Source organism: Opisthocomus hoazin, chromosome 7, assembly GCF_030867145.1.
Source record: "Opisthocomus hoazin isolate bOpiHoa1 chromosome 7, bOpiHoa1.hap1, whole genome shotgun sequence".
Taxonomy (NCBI): Eukaryota; Metazoa; Chordata; class Aves; order Opisthocomiformes; family Opisthocomidae; genus Opisthocomus; species Opisthocomus hoazin.
In genome coordinates, this window is record NC_134420.1 from 16,574,412 (window position 1) to 16,590,856 (window position 16,445).

Sequence of the window (16,445 nt, forward strand, 5' to 3'; positions counted from 1 at the left end):
GCACGTTAATAACATTATTCTCATACTAAATCTAAAGCACAGCACTATACCAGCCACCAGGAAGAAAACTAACTCTATTCCAGCCAAAACCAGGACAACAGTTTAAACATAACAAATAGAAATCAAAAGTAGAGTTTACCCTACAGCATAGGTTTGGGTGACACTTACAAAAGGCTATAAAGCATCTTAATTAAATTTTATAGGCTCATAATTACACATTATTTGAGCGAAATATCATTAGCAATACTAGAACTATGCAGAAACTTAATATGATCTTCAGATACCTGGAAATCTCTGTAAAATAAAGATGTTTCTAAGGAGGTCCTCTTTCCCCATCAAATGAGAAAGCCTGTCTAAAGGCAGAAATGCAGAATACAGAAATCAGGAGGGCTGGCTATTCTTTCTGCATTCCCTGTTATTTCTGAAAACCATCATGGAATGGATACCCTTCTTTTGTGGAAGCACTCCTAACCACTTTTCAGTTGTCTTCTTGGTGATCTGATGCAGAAATCATTTTTAGTATATAAATCTGCCTTCATAAAAATCCCCATAAATGTAACACAATAAACAAACTGCTTGAAGGTCAGACCACAGAAGAGGTTGACCTTGCATTTTTAGCAGTTTAATGTATGCTAGGGCTTAGATTTAGCAGGATTAAATTTTGCAAAGGTTCTGTTTCTTACAGAGTAGGAATATCTGAAAGCCAAGTGCAAACAAATAGGAAACACTGCCCACACAAACTCAGGTGAAATTTAGGCACAAATTTGGTTTTCATTAAGTTCAGAATCTTAGCCAGTGTGCAAGACAGGTGATGACTTTACGGATGAAACAGATACTTTGGAAGTACCTTGTCAATGAGAGCATCTAAATTCAGGCACTGATTGTGTTTCATTCTTTATTATTAAAGCTGTAAGTTGTGTCCTTATTTCTGTCCAAACAAAGCCCCACGATTAACGTTAAGCACCTTAATAATTAGGGATGAGTTTCTCTCTCTCTTTTTTTTTTTTAGGCAATTCGAATTTGCTGAATTAGTGCCTCTGTATTCTCTTCGGTAACCGAGTTTAGGTATGTTTTGCAAAAAGGATATCACACCTTTGGTGCCTTAAAATACAGGGGCCTCTCCTTTCTGTGTAGATGTACCCTTCTTTAGGGAAATGAGCTTATTTACAGATTTTGACAGTGAAATATAAAAAAAGCCTGGCTGTGGTGATGTGAACAAGTAAATAGATATATGGTTTCCAGTGCAGGTGATACTTTTTCTTCCAAAAGAGCATTTTTATTTCAAGCATTATGACTATTATACTCACTAATATGTCCTTTAGGAGTGTAAATCCTAGACTGTTGTTTTAAATTGTTTACCAGTATGTGTTATCTGGTCAAGAAACGTATTTGAAAGTATGTCTGCTGGTATCACTCCTGAAGTTATTTTTGGCTGTTCGCTGTTATGAATGCTCAGAATGGCAAAGCAGAAAGCCAAAGCTTGTGCTCCTACCCAGAATTCTGGGGGTTTTTTGATAGCAGAAGCTCCTCTTTTTTTGCTTGAATGGTTACAGAGATGTCAGGGATAAGACATACTCTGCTGTTTACTTTTACTATGTGGGATGATATCAGCCATGTGTTTCCTTACAACATCAAGAAGAGGAGTAATAGCTGATAACATAATACATAAAAATATGTATGGTCAGTTGCACTGTCTTTGCACAGGTCCATTCCATTTTAATATCAATATTTAATCATCACCTAGTGGTTTTATTATTTCCTTTCAAATACTCTTTTAATTTGCTGCAGGCTCTTTGATGCTTCAGTTTTAGTTTTAAGCTCTCTCCAGCACAGCTTGTATTGTAAGAAATGCCTTGAGCTGGTGTGACAGAACTTCCAAGTCATAAAAAATAACATCCGTTTGCTTATTCCAAGAAGCTGTTATCTTTCAAGATGAAAAGGACGTCTGTTGCTCCCTTAGGGCTTTATTTTCTCTCCATTTTTGGAAAAAGAGGTGTATTTATCTTTAAGCTAGGATTTTAGAAAGAGCCTTTTGGCTATGAAGAGAAAGATGCAGACCCAGCAATGCAGCTGCAGAGATTGCTTCTCTGGCCTGCCCTGGGGTCTTGGTGTGCTTGCTCCCATTGGTTGGCTGCCCTGATGACAGGGGAGCTCCTTACCCCGTTTCAAACCACCTGAATGAACTTTGCTTGGTTTGGCTGAAGGCATCCCCCAGCCAGCTCTCCAGGCAGATGTGCGAAGCAGTAGCCTCAAAGATGTGTGCTCACAGAGTCATTCCTCCTGCTACAGCAGCTGTATACAGAGTCCAGCTTGATCTGCGTTCTATCATACACTGTATTTCTCATGCTTGTGTACAATCCTGCTCATGAAAACAATTAAGTGTGTGCTTACTATTTAAGTACATGAATATCTCAATGCCGTGAAAACTGTGGTTGAGTACTTTGCTGAAATGGGCTCTCTGTGACCTGATTCTCAGAAGTGCTGAGCACTCAGATCCCTGTGAGGTCAGTGAACGCTGCTGGGCCTTCATCGTTTTTGAAATGGAGCTGAAATACGGTTATATGAACTTTGCTTCATGCTTATATGCTTGCAAAACCCTAGCCGTGTTTTGAAGGATGCAAGACAAGAAGAGAATCCATCTTCAAGGACAAAATCCATGAAGATGTTAAAAGGCAGACCCTAGTTAGGAAACATTAATGAATCTTTGAATTTTTCTAAGTCATTGTTTTGTTTTGTTTGCTTCTGCTTTAAAATACCTGCATTCACAAACCATCAGAACTGTGCAGTTTAAAGATATTCGTGTCTGATTGATTGCTTTATACTTGACAGAAAGATCCTGAGTAGCACGTGTGTGTTTGAAGTGGTATTTCTTTGAACATCAACTGATCTCTCAGGTTAGAGAAACTAACCTGATTTTAAGAAAACTAGCACATAAATTGCATTTGTGCTGCTGCTAAGACCTGCTGACACCGCAAAGATAGGTCTTGACAAAGATCTTCTTTGGGCCACAACTCATCTTGTACAGGGTATCAGAAGGATTCTTTATTTCTGTTCTTTCATTCTTTATTACTGAGGGTGTTGGCAGAGGAACAGGGCTTCTGCTTCTCCAGGAGTTCAGTGACTGGCACTGCTTATCTTTCGTCTGCAGCAATAATCCTCTGTCCAGGACTTAAATACACAGAATTTGCTAGGGAAACAGGGAATCTCCATACTTAAAATTTTTATTATTGGACAACAGAAATCATTAGCAAAGTCTAGGATGACAGAAGCCCAGAAAGCACAAATGGCAAGGGAGCTCTGTGGTGCACAGGGTTTTTGGGCCCAATCCCAAACCATTTTTGAAGAGATTTTTTTTGTTTAGTCTAACTTAGCACCAGCTTTTCTGCATGCATGTATGCTCTCATCACTGTTTAAACATGTAGATGCTCAAATATGGGTGAAGAAAATGCCTTCAGTGCCAGCAGAGCATGTACCAATACCAGTGTGTCTGAATGTACAGGCAGAGGTGATGAAAACCGTTATGCAGATAAGAGCACGTAAAAAGCAGTGAGGTCTCTGCAAAAGTAACTTGTGCACAGGCTTAAATAAAGAGCATTGCAAATCATACCCAAAATATTTTCTCTGTGTCTATGATTATGTTATTTCCATAGTAACTAATTATGCCATAAACCAAAGATCATGACTTCAGGTGGCATGTGAGCAGAAGGAGATGAGCTATTAAGTATTGAAGATCCTTTTTTTTTCATGCAAATGTCCTTATTTATAAAGAAAAAAAAAGAAAGAAAATGAAAAAAAAAAACGACCCTGAAGTCTGCTATATAAGTGAAATTGCTTCTGACTGGAATATTTTTTCAAAGTTTTGTTCGAGGCATCAGTAAATCTTTAAAGGAGTTGCAGGTACAGCTGTGAATATCAAAAGATCTTTATATTAGCTGAGGAAATCTCTAGAACATCTGACTTTCTCCTCCTGCCCATGCAATCCATGGCTGAACCACTTTCCAGCAAATACAGTGTTTTGCAGATACTGAAATGGCTAATGGATGAACAAGGACCCTGGAAATAAAAGTGGAGGTGTGGGATCTTCTTATGTATGTGATAAGTTTGAGGTTTCAATGAAACATGCTCTCGTCTGCTTGGCTTGTGTTGTGGTCACTCACTCCATCGCTCACTTGGTCCCCACCCCCCGCCATGGGGTGAGGAGGAGAATTGGAAGAAAAAGGCGAAACTCATGGGTTGGGATAAAGACAGTTTAGCAGAACAGCAAAGGAAGAGGGAAATAACAATAATACTGATAAAAAGAATATGCAAATCAAGGAAGACATGGTGCAAATTTTTCACTGCCCAATGCCTAGCTTGCTCCCAAGCAGTGATTACTGTGCTCTGGCTGGCTCCCCCACTTAAATACCAACCATGACATCACATGGTATGGAATATCTCCTTTGTTTGGCTGGTTTGGGTCAGCTGGCCCAGCTGTGTCCCCTCCCAGCTTCTTCTGAAAATTAACCCTATCCCACCTGAACCCAGGACTACTTGTTAAAGAAATATTCGTGTTTCTACAATAAAAGGTTCTTGAGAGGTGCTCAGTTTACAGCCCCATGGTAATACTCCTTGAGCTGGAGGACCTGCTTCCCAGAGTAGGACTGATGGTTGTTTGATTTGCCTGTTTCTTAGGGAGCTGCTTTGACATGTCTTGCTTTTGGTTCAGGAACTGGCTTATGACTCCAAGTCTGACCTACTTGAGCATTTCTTAAAGCATTTGGCAACACGTGACAGCACAGGCTCTTTGGACTGCGAGAATTTTTAGGACACAGCAGTATTTAGGGAGGAAACCCTTTGGTTGCTTGCTCTCTGTGGGCTGACAGAAAGGGGATTGACATGCAGGGACACTGTCACCAGATTTCTCCATTGCTTAGCCTGTGGATGGAGATGCAGAGAGGTAATCGTACAGCGCTGGCTCAACGCCTAGGTCCCACAGTTATGTTAATAGAATCATAGAATGGTTTGGGTTGGAAGGGACCTTTAAAGGTCAGCTAGTTCAGCCCCCCTGCAATGAGCAGGGACATCTTCAACAAGATCAGGCTGCTCAGAACCCCATCCAATGTGGCCTTGAATGTTTCCAGGGTTGGGGCATCTACCGCCTCTCTGGGAAACCTCTTCCAGTGTTTCACCACCCTCATCATAGAAAACTTCTTCCTTATATCCAGTCTAAATCTACCCTCTTTTAGTTAAAAGCCATTACCCCTTGTCCTATTGCAACAGGCCCTGCTGAAAAGTTTCTCCCCATCTTTCTTGTAAGCCCCCTTCAGGTACTGGAAGGCTGCTATAAGGTTTCCCTGGAGCCTTCTCTTCTCCAGGCTGAACAACCCCAGGTTTCTCAGCCTTTCCTCATAGGAGAGGTGTTCCATCCCTTGGATCATTATTGTGGCCCTCCTCTGGCCCCACTCCAACAGGTCCATGTCTTCCCTGTGCTGATAGCTCCAGAGCTGGACGCAGGACTCCAGGCAGGCTCTCACCAGAGCAGAGCAGAGGGGCAGAATCTCCTCCCTTGACCTGCTGGCCACCCTTCTTTTGATGCAGCCTAGGATACGGTTGGCTTTCTGGACTGTGAGCGCACATTGTTGGCTCATGTCCAGCTTTCATCCACCAGTACCCCCAAGTCTTTCTCTGCAGGGCTGCTCTCAATCCCTTCATCCCCGTGCCTGTATTGATACTGGGGGTTGCCCCAACCCAGGTGCAGGACCCTGCATTTGGCTTTGTTGAACCTCATGAGGTTTGCGTGGGCCCACTTTTCAAGCTTGTCCAGGTCTTTCTGGATGGCATCCTGTCCTTCAGGGTGTGTTGACGGCACCACTCAGCTTGGTGTCATCTGCAAGCTTGTGAGGGTGCACTCGATCCCACTGCCTCTGTCATTGATGATATTAAACAGTACTTGCCAGGGCTGTGCAAATACTGCAGGCATATGGAAGCCTGAGGCTGTCAGGTTAAAAATCATATTCTCGCTCCCTTTCTGCCTTGCGATTTTAGTCATTTGTATTCATGCAAAATCAATATACAAAAGCAAACAAATCAAAGACTCCATCACAAAGTTTTTTTTCTCCCACCCGAAACAGCCAGCCTGGCCCTGAACTTTGGTTCACCAGCCAGTCAGAAGAGGTAATGTTTCCCTTAGTCTTTGGAAGAGGTACATTTTTTACAAAGCCTGCATCTCTGAATCAAACATAACCAAACGGTAGCTGCAGAGAGGCACTGTGGGGGAGACAAGGGATACCTCGCTAGGCACGTTGGTCAAGAAGGGAACAGGCAGTGCTAAACAGTTTTGATTAATGCTTTTGCGTGGTGATCTCTGTATGTATGTGAAATTCAAAAGTTAACTATTTGGAGTGTCTTTATTGATTGATTGCCCTTATCTGATTGTAATACTGTGCTGTGGAGCAAAGTTAATAACCCACAAAAAGCTCCCACTCTTGTAGTAATATTTGATCTTACTCATTTTGTTTGCTGAAACTGCTGAGAAAGACTATCATGTCTCGTGTGTATGCTTTTGCACACCCCCTTGTTGCAGAACAGGAGCAGTTGTCACATACGTACCCCATATTTATATAGTATATTTCAGTAATAGCTTCTAGCAAGATTTTTTTAAAGTTGTTTTGTTTAGTGGGTTATTTCATAACAGTTTTTATGAGGTGCTCACAAATAGGCTACTGAGGTTAATGCAAAGTGGGTGATTTCAATAGGAGGATGGAGCAGGTAGGCAGTTTGGAAGACAATGACAAGAGGCATTAGTAGAGGGAAAGCCAGTGCAACCGTTAAAGGACTAATGAGACAAAATTAATGAGGAGGTGAGTTAGTGGCTGCATTTTGTGTGACCTGAAGGGGCTGGTGTTTTGTGATCATGAGAGTTAAATCACAGAGTAGGAAGAGAAAGCAGTATTCAAAATGGATAAAGGGAGGCCTGATCCAAAGCAGTATCGAAATACCCGTTGGTTTCCATTAATGGTTCCTTTGGGTACAGAGGTGTCACACACAGTGAGACATGAGGAGGGGAAGCCCTGGACACGGAACAGGGAAAGAAGCAGCTGGGTCTGGAAAAACACCGTGCACTGAAAAGAGGAGCCAAAGGCGAGCAAGGGGCCAAAGAGGCCCAGAAAGCAGCTCTTATCCAAACTATGGGGACAGGCAGGTTCTATGTGTAGAGCGTGTTGACATGTTAACTGTCACTGGTGCTCAGAGGGCACATGCAAACCTCACTGAGGCGTCAGCACCAGCGGCCTCAGCCCCGCCCAGGGCCTACCTGTTCCGCTATGTGCTTCGTCCTGCCTGGCCCCTTTGAGGAGGAGCCGGGCCGTGGCCAGCCTGCCCACAGGTCATGGCTGCCCCCCCCGAGGTGGTGGGGCTGGGAGCCGGAGTGCCGGTCACAGCGACAGGAGCAAAGGAGGGAACCGGGAGCAGATTTGGCGGGGGGAGGTAGGAGTCTGATGCGGGGCCTGTGGTGACTGCAAGCGCAGGGTGAGGCGGCAGCTGGGAAGCGTGGGCTGAACAAGCGGGTGTGTGCCTTCAGGTGATGGCTGAAGCCTCTCATGAGGCTGTTCTGAGAAAGGGTGTGAGGGATGGTGCAGCTAACATCTACTGCTGATCCCTACAGCTTTTACAGTTTGTCGCCTGGAGCTGATCTGACAGGGGTACAAGTGCTGCCTCTCCTCTTTCAGGGTTTTGGCTGGAGATGTTGAAGGGTTATCAGCCCTCCACTCAAAGCGTCAGGGACAGAGTTGTTACAACGTAAATGGTAGCAGGCCACCAGAATCAATACAAATTGAATGTCTGCTGGCGAGACTGCACAGTGCTTGCTTTCTCATGTAGAGGAATCAATATGAATTGGCCACAGGACAGTAATACACAGATGGGGAGCGAAAAGGTAGATGGAAAGCTGAGGTGAACAGTCGTCACTAGGTCCAGGCTGTAATTTTAGGCAAAAAGTTTTGCGAAAGCTGTAATTCACCTGCCCCTTGAGTCACCCTTGTGGGCATAATGGCCTAGCGACACAATGCTTCCGAGGTTTATTCTTCTTGGTTCATGGATGTACTGCTTTATTGTAATGGCTGAAGTGATACGGGTCCTGGCACGTCCCTGCCCCTTTCATCCACTTTCCACCACGGACAGGCGAAAGTAGAATACATCAGCCCTTTTTATTGCTTTTCCCTAGTTCCCCTGCAGGGTCTTACTCCTTCCTATAGGCATGTCACCCAAGCTGCAGTTAGCCTGCTGGGACAGTGTTGCTGTCTCAAGGATTTCCAATTCAGGCTAGCGACTCTGGGTTTCCTAGTGTGGAAGATTTAATAAAAGAATGATTCCAGAGCTATATAACGTCTGTATCTCAAATGACTCTGTTTCTAATTAGCCATTGGCAGTGGTGTGAGAATGAAGAACAGTGGTGACTGGAGAGCTACATTTTACACTAAAGTGCCTTTGAAAAGTTGTCATTTCAATGAGGTGTGCTAAGGGATGGTGCTGAAAGGAGGCTGGGGTAAAAGTACCCTTTTTTTTAAGGGTCGTGTGGGACCTCCATCTTCCCCGAGTTTTTCTGCATCTGTCTGAAACATACCCACTGTGTGTTGATGTTTATTATTTTTTATTTAAAAGCTGCATTTTGAAACTCTCCCTTTTACTGCAGATCTCGGCTTTACAAATTATTTTAAGGACTGAATTCTCTTGGGAATTGATGGTTTCTTGCCTTAAGGAAAGGTGAAATCAAATTATTTCTACCCCTTTTCTTATCCAGATAGCAGTAAGTGAGATGCTTTTGAGCCTTCAGATGTCTAGTTTACAGTAAATATGCCAAATTGGCCTCGGTTACATGCTTGCAGTACCATGGGCACCCTTGTTAAGTAATGATTACCTGACTTGACACTGTTTTAACATGATCTGTGTACAGGGCTGTACCCAGTTTTTCATTTTGCTGTTTAATATGGAGCTTTGTGCATAGACACTTCTGTATACTGACAGGAGACAGACAAAAATATTTGAATCACCTTTGGGTTTCCTTTGCCAATCTGGTCTAGTTGCTGTGCAGACAAGGAGGAAGATTGGAGGCAGAAATGTTTGGTGCTATATGAAAAATGATGTACTGGAAACTCGGACCGGGAACAGAGCTGCTTGCATGGGACTACCTTTATGTCCTAGGAAAGGAGGACTACTTTCTGGGGACAGAGTTCATACCATGCAGGAAAGGGAGGGAGGAAGAGTAGAAGATTCAGCTGTATCACGGCTATGAAGTATCTCTGTTCTTAGAGGCAGGGCAATTAAAAAGTGGAAAAGTTCTAAGTCATCCGAAGTTGTTGAAGCAGATGGTGCAGGAGTTATTAGCCTTGTGTTTTGTGCTCAAGTTCTTTCTCCACCAGGTATGCCCATTGTATTTATAGTTTGCGGAGGAAATGAAGGGAAATAATTAGACTCTAGCTGTGCAGTTTGTAAATTAACAGAATTTGAGGGTGGTTTGCAAGGGTGAACTGCTCACAGGCTATGTGCAAAACCAGCTCATTTTACTTTTACTAATTTGTTCTTTAATTAATTGGTGCCTATGTCTCTTGATTTGTGCTGAGACTGGCAAGATGCTTCATGCAGGAAATGTGTTTTCATCTTGATTAATTCTCTGCTGGGGCAAGCCTTTTTAAAATACTAGCCAGCCACCTTCTCCCTTAGCTCCAGGAGGTTAGAGTCAGAGTCGTAAGGCAGACGGGATGGGAGAAGGCAGGCAGAGACAGGCCGTCCCGCTTCGCAGGCGAGGAGGTGGCACGCCTGGAGACGGAGTGAGTAACTCTCACAGGGAATTTAGGGCAAAGATGGTAAGTGAGCCTTGCTTTCCTGAGAGTTAATACTGCAATTACCACATGTTCAGTCAGATTTTTATTTTATGAAAAAAGTTGTCTGTGGCAGAGTTGCAACTCTTCACTACCCGTTGGAGCAGGCAGGCTTCAGGGAAGTGCTCCTCAGCGCAGGGAGTGCGATGCCGGCCGGCAGGTTACCTGCCCGGGGGAAGCGCGGGGCTGGCCGCACGCTTTGCCGAGCGGTGATTCCGCGGGACTGACTGACCTAGCAGAACCCTGGCGACGGACGGACGGGCAGCGGAATAAGGCAGCTCCAGCAAGCGGAGCGCGGCCCTTCCCGCCCCGCTCTCCCCAAGCACGCGGAGTTTTGACGGCGGTTCCCCGTTGGCGACCCTTCGGGCAGCGCTGCCCGCGTACCCGGGCCGCCCCCTCGGAGCCGGCCGCACCTCAGGCTCCGGCTCCGCCCGGTTACCCCGCGCTGAGAGTTCCGGAGCGGGCGGGCAGAGCCGGGCGGCCCCGAGACCCGCCCCGGGCGGCGGCTCCTGCGCGGGCCCCCCGGGCTGAGGCAGCACCCGCCGCGTCCCGCCGCCGGGGGCCCGGGGGGGGACGGGACACGCAGCACACGGCGGGGCGGGTGCCGGAGGAGCTGCGACAGGCGGGGGCGGGCGGCGCGGGGCCGGGCCGGGGCGCGGCGATGCGGGCGGGCGCCGAGCGGGATTGGCGCGGAGCGGCGGGGGAGTGGCGGCCGCGCGGTGAATGGAGCCGGGCGGGCGGCTGGCCGCAGGCTCCCTCCGCGGGCAAGGGTGCGGGGCCCGCCGAGCGAGCGGGCGTCTCGGGGCCGGGCCCGGCGGCGCGGCGGGGAGGGGAGGGGAGGGGAGGAGAGGAGAGAACGGGGCCGCCGGGGCCTCTCGCCGTCTGGATAGTTCCTGCCCTTGCCCGCGAGGCTCGTGCGGCGGCACTCTCTTGCCTGTCTGTGGCATGCGGAGCTGGGGTTTTATATGGCACTTGCGAGCCAAGCGAGGTCACGCTTCCTTTTTTTAAAATTCATTGCTTTGGGTACAGTATACCTCTCTTTTTGTCTTCTCTGGTAGTGGGGTGGGCCGGGAGGGACGATCGTGACACCGGAGGCAATGTGTACTTGTGCAGAAGTCTTTCTCATGTGGAAGCACGCTGCTCCCTAACTCCTGGCTAAGCAGACTTCACTTCACCAACTTTGCTGCCGTACAGCACGTGTAACGCCTTGACAGGATGGCAGACAAAAGAACAGCTGGTGCAAAGCAATAGGGGATTCATAGCGAGGAGGAGGAAAGAAAATCGCAAACCTTTCACCCGTACCCTTGGCATCCGACGACTGTCAGAGCAGCAGTTGTGACAGGACGAACCGAAGCCACCATGCGCAGGTCTAGCACCGATGAGTCGACCTATCACAGGAGCCCTTCCCTGGACAGCAAGGATTACAGTTTCCCAAATGGCACCTTTCGTCGCTACAGCAGCATGTATGGTGGCCAGTTCGGGGCTGCCAGCAACTCTTTTTTTGGATTCCACACCAACCCAGGCCCTAAGGCCACCAAGGCTAAGTACACGTCCCCCAAGGGAAACAAGTACGTTGTCTTTTACCTGGATCTCTCGTTTATTTTTCTCCTAGAACTGAAGAGGTGCAGCATGGCTCACAACTGCTTGCAGTGTATCAAGTACCTAATGTTTGTCTTCAACCTTCTCTTCTGGGTGAGTACATGTCTGAAACTGCGAGGCAGTTGCATTTGTGTCTGCTTATCAAGACGGAAGGTGAACTTGTTGCTGCGCTTGAACTTAGAAGTTTAAACTTGGAAATTGAACGAAGTGGTGCCTAGGCTACCTGTTTGGTGGACAACCTGCTGAGGGTTTCCTTCACCCCCTCACTTCCTGGCCTTCAGCTGTGTTTCAAAACCGTGACATAGGGCAAAAGAGTGTGTTTTATAGAGGTCAGTTACGTGAATGCCTTCATCACTTTGTTCCGGTGAGAGTCGTATACTCCTTTTGTTGCCCTAATCTTTCACTCTTGCGTGTGCTTGCCTCAAAAGTCATGCATAGTCTTAGAGAAGTCACTGAGGCCATTCATGATTTTGCGGTCGAGCACATGCTTACATCCATTGTTGTATCGCAGGTGGCACACTTGGTACATCACAATGTTAAAGCCTGTATTGGGAATCTCGAGGCGGTCATTCTCTGTCGCAGTCAGTGATGGGTCCTAGCGTTGCCATTCCCTCCTGAAGACATGGCTCTGAAGGGTGGAGGGAGACCAGAGCCCTCCAGACTTTTTCTGGGGCTGCTACTCTGTGGCAAGAGCTTGTCAAATCACTATGAGGCATGCGTGGACACTGTGATGGGACACAGGAGCATCCATCTCCACATCATCATTTTAGTAAATGAAGTGGCTGTCAACAGCAGGCTGGTTTGTCATTTCGCTGCCATGAAATGGAGCATAGGCTGTGGACGGAGTCTGAAGAGCTCAGTGGAGGCTTTAGGTTACCAATGCTGTTTGTCCTGTAAAAAAGGGAGTAGCGTGATTGCTAGGGGAGGGCAGGAAGTGATTTCTAGTTCAAAGGCTCCCGTCTAGATTCATATGTGGGAGGGTCTGTTGCAAGGTCCTCAGGAGGTGCCTTTAAATGCCTTGTTCTTCCTGGAATGGTTTATTAACATGCTGAGGGAAATAAGGGGTATTGTGAAGTGGCACCACTTCTCTCCTGGCACTTAAAGAGGGGGTGTGTATTTGCAGTTGGATATTACCATGTCTGTTTTACTGATCGTGCTCTCGTGAATTGTCGGAGGTACACGGAGGGCTGTGAGATAGAAAGAGCTGTTCTCTAGTGTGCGCTGCTGTACAGCTGTTTAAAACCAGGCATGCTGCAGTGCTGGTGCATCAGAAAACAGAAAGTGCAGGCAACTTCTGCTGACCTGAGTCTTACCAAGGAGTCAGGATGTGGTGAACTAGTGCAAGTCCACTGGATGGGTAGGGTACTAACCAAAGCTATGAAACAAGGAGGGTGCTCTCCTTACTCCCTAGTCAAGATGTTAGGTAGAGTGTTGGTAAGGCTGCAGTCTGTCTTTCAACTCTGACTCTGGTTGCTTCTGCATTCTTAAATATTGCCTAAATTTTATTGCAGCTTACTCCAGACCTTTCTGAAAAAGACAAATGCTATCTTTCTTGCTCTTTTAAGCCTTGTGCCTCTACTGACTGTCCCTGGTCGAGGTTATAGCACTGAGTATAGCTAGCTGAAGTGTTTGCTAGAGAAATGCAGTAGGATGCTGGCATTAATAGCTCTTTTCAGGACTCTGCATGGCACTGTCACAAAGGATACTCAACTGCATTCTGATTCCTTTTACAATATTAATCTGCCACTGAAGCATATGCGTATGATAAGAAGAGATGCTGTTGCAAGTCATGTGTGTGTACTTGCAAACTACAAAGTAATGTGTGTGTACTTAAAAAGGCAAGATGGCACATAATAATATATCTCTGGCATGCTTTTCATTAAGAAAGCCTTAATCCTTTTTGAGAGAGAAAGAAAGGTTTTTGCTGTTTCCCTGAAACCATCAAAGCTATTCTCAAATGCTTGGAGGGAGAGAAAAAACAGGGGTCCAAAAAAGAGAGAATAACCATATGCCAGTTGGGCTCTTCGTAAGCTAGAGCATACGAGCTGGGGAGTGGGTGGTGTCAAATACTGCAACACGATTTCTGTTTTGTTTCCCTTTCACATGCTACCTGCACAGCAGGAGTGATTGATGATGATCATGTCCAAATGAGGTTTGCACAGCATGTAGAGATAATAGATGCAGCTCTTCACCTTCTCACAAGTGGAGAAAGTAGCTAAAAAGAAGTGATTTTAAAAAGTACTGACTTAAGCTGACTTATCTTTAGTAAAAGCAGAAAAAAATTTCCATTTCTAGTGATAAAATATCTTGTAATGATTACAGTTTGATGGTGCTTCTGTTTTGTTTTTCAAGTTGTCAGTTTTCTGGCATGTTTTACTTTATGAAATTAAAGGAGAAGCATCTCTGCAAGAACACAGGATTTCTCTTTGCATACATGCTCATGGAAGTTTTGCTGTCTCCACCTTTCCCTTCCACCCTTTGCTAGGTAGTTGGTTAGTGACAGATAATAGTAAGTAGGAAGAGGAATTGTTTTTTTCATACTTTGACCTCCAAATAAAAACTGCAGTTATTTCAATGTATAGAGAGCGGTCATTGCATTAAATGAATTAAATGCCTATTATGAGTTATTCCTGGTTTTCTGTTTTGAGCAAATGCTTTGATTTCCTTCAGAAATCATATTTTCATTTTCTTCTCCCTGTTCCTATTCATTAACTCCAGTCCATTTTGTGCATCCCTACAGCCTATTTCCCAGTACTTTCAGCTATCTTTCTCACAGTGTGGCAGAAAAATAGTCCTCAGCCCTGTGCAACTCCGGTGGGATTGGTGCTGCATTTCTGAGTAAAAGACCCTTTTCTTACAAGTCTAGTGAATTTGCAGGAAACAAAATCTCAGAGACCTTGATTTTAAAAGTTCCTAGCAAGCTTTATTGGATTAGGTGCTGTGCTCATGCTGTAAAGTTTTTAAAAGTTGTCGTAGAACTGTGAAAACAGAGAAAATTTCTTCTCTTTCTGACGGTTGAAGGGAACACAAACCTCCTTCAGAAGAGTCAGAGGCTGAGGTGTCTTGTCAGTATTAGTGCTGAATCAGTCCATTGGTACAGCAGACCAGCAGCTGTTAGTGTGTGAAAAAATCTGATAGTCCTTGAGTAGCTCTTTTCTCTATGAAGAGTCCTGTGCAAATTGGTCTTGGTGCATTTGCAGCTACTTTGGGGTATTAAGGTACTGCAACATAGACAAAACATTGTTAGACAGCAGCGCTGCCGCTCTAATGGGAATTGCCATTCAGAGGCTGTTTCCTGGAATATTGCCAGATGCAGAGGAGCCATCATTGTATCACTGCACTGGTTTGTAAGCTCCTGAAATAACTTTTGTCACCTGACACATAATACTTGCCTGACTTCATTCATTTTTATGGACTTCAATTTTCTTTTGTTGAATTGCTGAGCCGTCGAGACTGAAGATCACTTCAGATGATTGCAAAAGCAGAATATTTTTATTTCATGATGAAATATTTGTATTTCATTGTGAAATACCTGTGGAAGAACATTTGTTTTCCACATTCTGTCCTCCAAACATCAGAGCTTCTTTATGACAGTCAGTAAAATGAACTATTTTCTTTCTCTGCTTGTAATCCAAGGCTCTGCTTCCCTCCTCTTTTTTTGTTAGAAAAAAAGTAGGATGTGTCCTAAGGGCTGTGAGAGTGCTATAGAAAGAAAAATGTCATCTCCTTAATCCCATTTGGCTTATGCCAGCATTCCCACTTTCTTTGACTTCTAACCCCCTAACTTCTAAGACTCAAAAAAGGAAATGCACAGAACTGTACTTGTGTTTCCAGTGGCTCTTGCTTTCCTTAAGAGATCCTGTGCTAGAGAAAAGTAGCTAGATTGGTAGAAATTTACCTATCAAAGAACTGAACACCTATATCTGTATTTTCAGGTAATGCTGTGGAGAAATTCAGTAAAGCACAGAATTTGCAAAATGCAGTTGTTAGAAGACTAATTATAGAGAGGAGACAGCAACAAAAAGAAAGGAGACAAAGGAGTTTATTATTCATCAAACTTACCATTAATCATTTCTATGCATGTGTCTCCTTTCCATTGTTGAGACATACTAAAGTTGTATGCACTATAAAGAAGTCAGAGTCTTCAAAATGGTATCTGAAGACTCTCATTCCGGCAAATAGGCTCTCAAAGACCCAGGGGAATATTCTCTTGTAGCTTGAAAACTTGTAAGTTACCATCCACTGGACACACTATGGCTGGGACAAGTAGCTGGAGCTCTGCTTTCCACCTTCCTGCCGAAAGAGATGAGGCAAGGCACTTTGCTTTGCTTTGCCATTTGGTCCATATAAACTTCCCAACTGATACAGCCCTGGGAATGATGTATCTTGGCTTCCGAGACATGAAGGGCAAATCTGAAATGTATGGTAACACAGAGCCAAGGAAGTGGCAGGTAGCACTAGTGAAGGCACCAACATGTGTGTGGAAAAAACCCAAGAACCTATTTAATCTGATTCCAGGGACCAGCTGTGGGTCTCTTGCTCTGGCTTTGCTGCTGTTGATGGTTTGTGAACCACAGTTTGGGAAGCTCTGCACTAATAAGTACTGCTGGCCTGGTGCACTAGTGATACTGCCAGAAGTCAATCTTTATTACTTGGATGTAACTGGAAAGAAGGAGGGGAAGTAATAAAAACAAGAAGTCCCTCATTACTGTCATAATTTTCCTTCCTTGCACTTCAACTTCAGTGGCACGGGTATGTCTTGTAAGAACTATGGAAATGTTTATCATATCTGGAAGACTGAGTGTGCAGGGCAGCTGGAAAAAGGAACAGCTTGATGTGGGAGTGCACCATGGGGCATTGGTCTTTGAGTGATCCTGGCCAGATTTGGCCAGAGTGTGGAGGCAGAGGGGTCCTGTGCAGCCTGCTCTAGGTGACCCTGCTTTAGCAGGGGGTTTGGACTAGATGATCTCCAGAGGTCCCTTCTGGAGATTC

At 45.3% G+C, this 16,445-nt stretch overlaps 1 protein-coding gene across 3 annotated transcripts in view; it reads left to right on the top strand.

Annotated features, from left to right (window-relative positions):
• Positions 1-16,445, top strand: part of TSPAN4 (tetraspanin 4) — a 365,256-nt gene that overhangs the window by 78,678 nt on the left and 270,133 nt on the right. Inside the window, exons 1-2 of one of the 3 annotated variants that reach the window (XM_075425479.1) lie at positions 10,713-10,877; positions 11,467-11,546. In XM_075425479.1, the coding sequence (XP_075281594.1) occupies positions 10,820-10,877; positions 11,467-11,546 (138 nt within the window). In that variant the 5' untranslated portion in view covers positions 10,713-10,819. Of the gene's footprint in view, positions 1-10,712; positions 10,878-10,948; positions 11,547-16,445 lie in introns of those variants that run through there. The other 2 variants (XM_075425480.1, XM_009931527.2) reach the window with 2 other exon arrangements.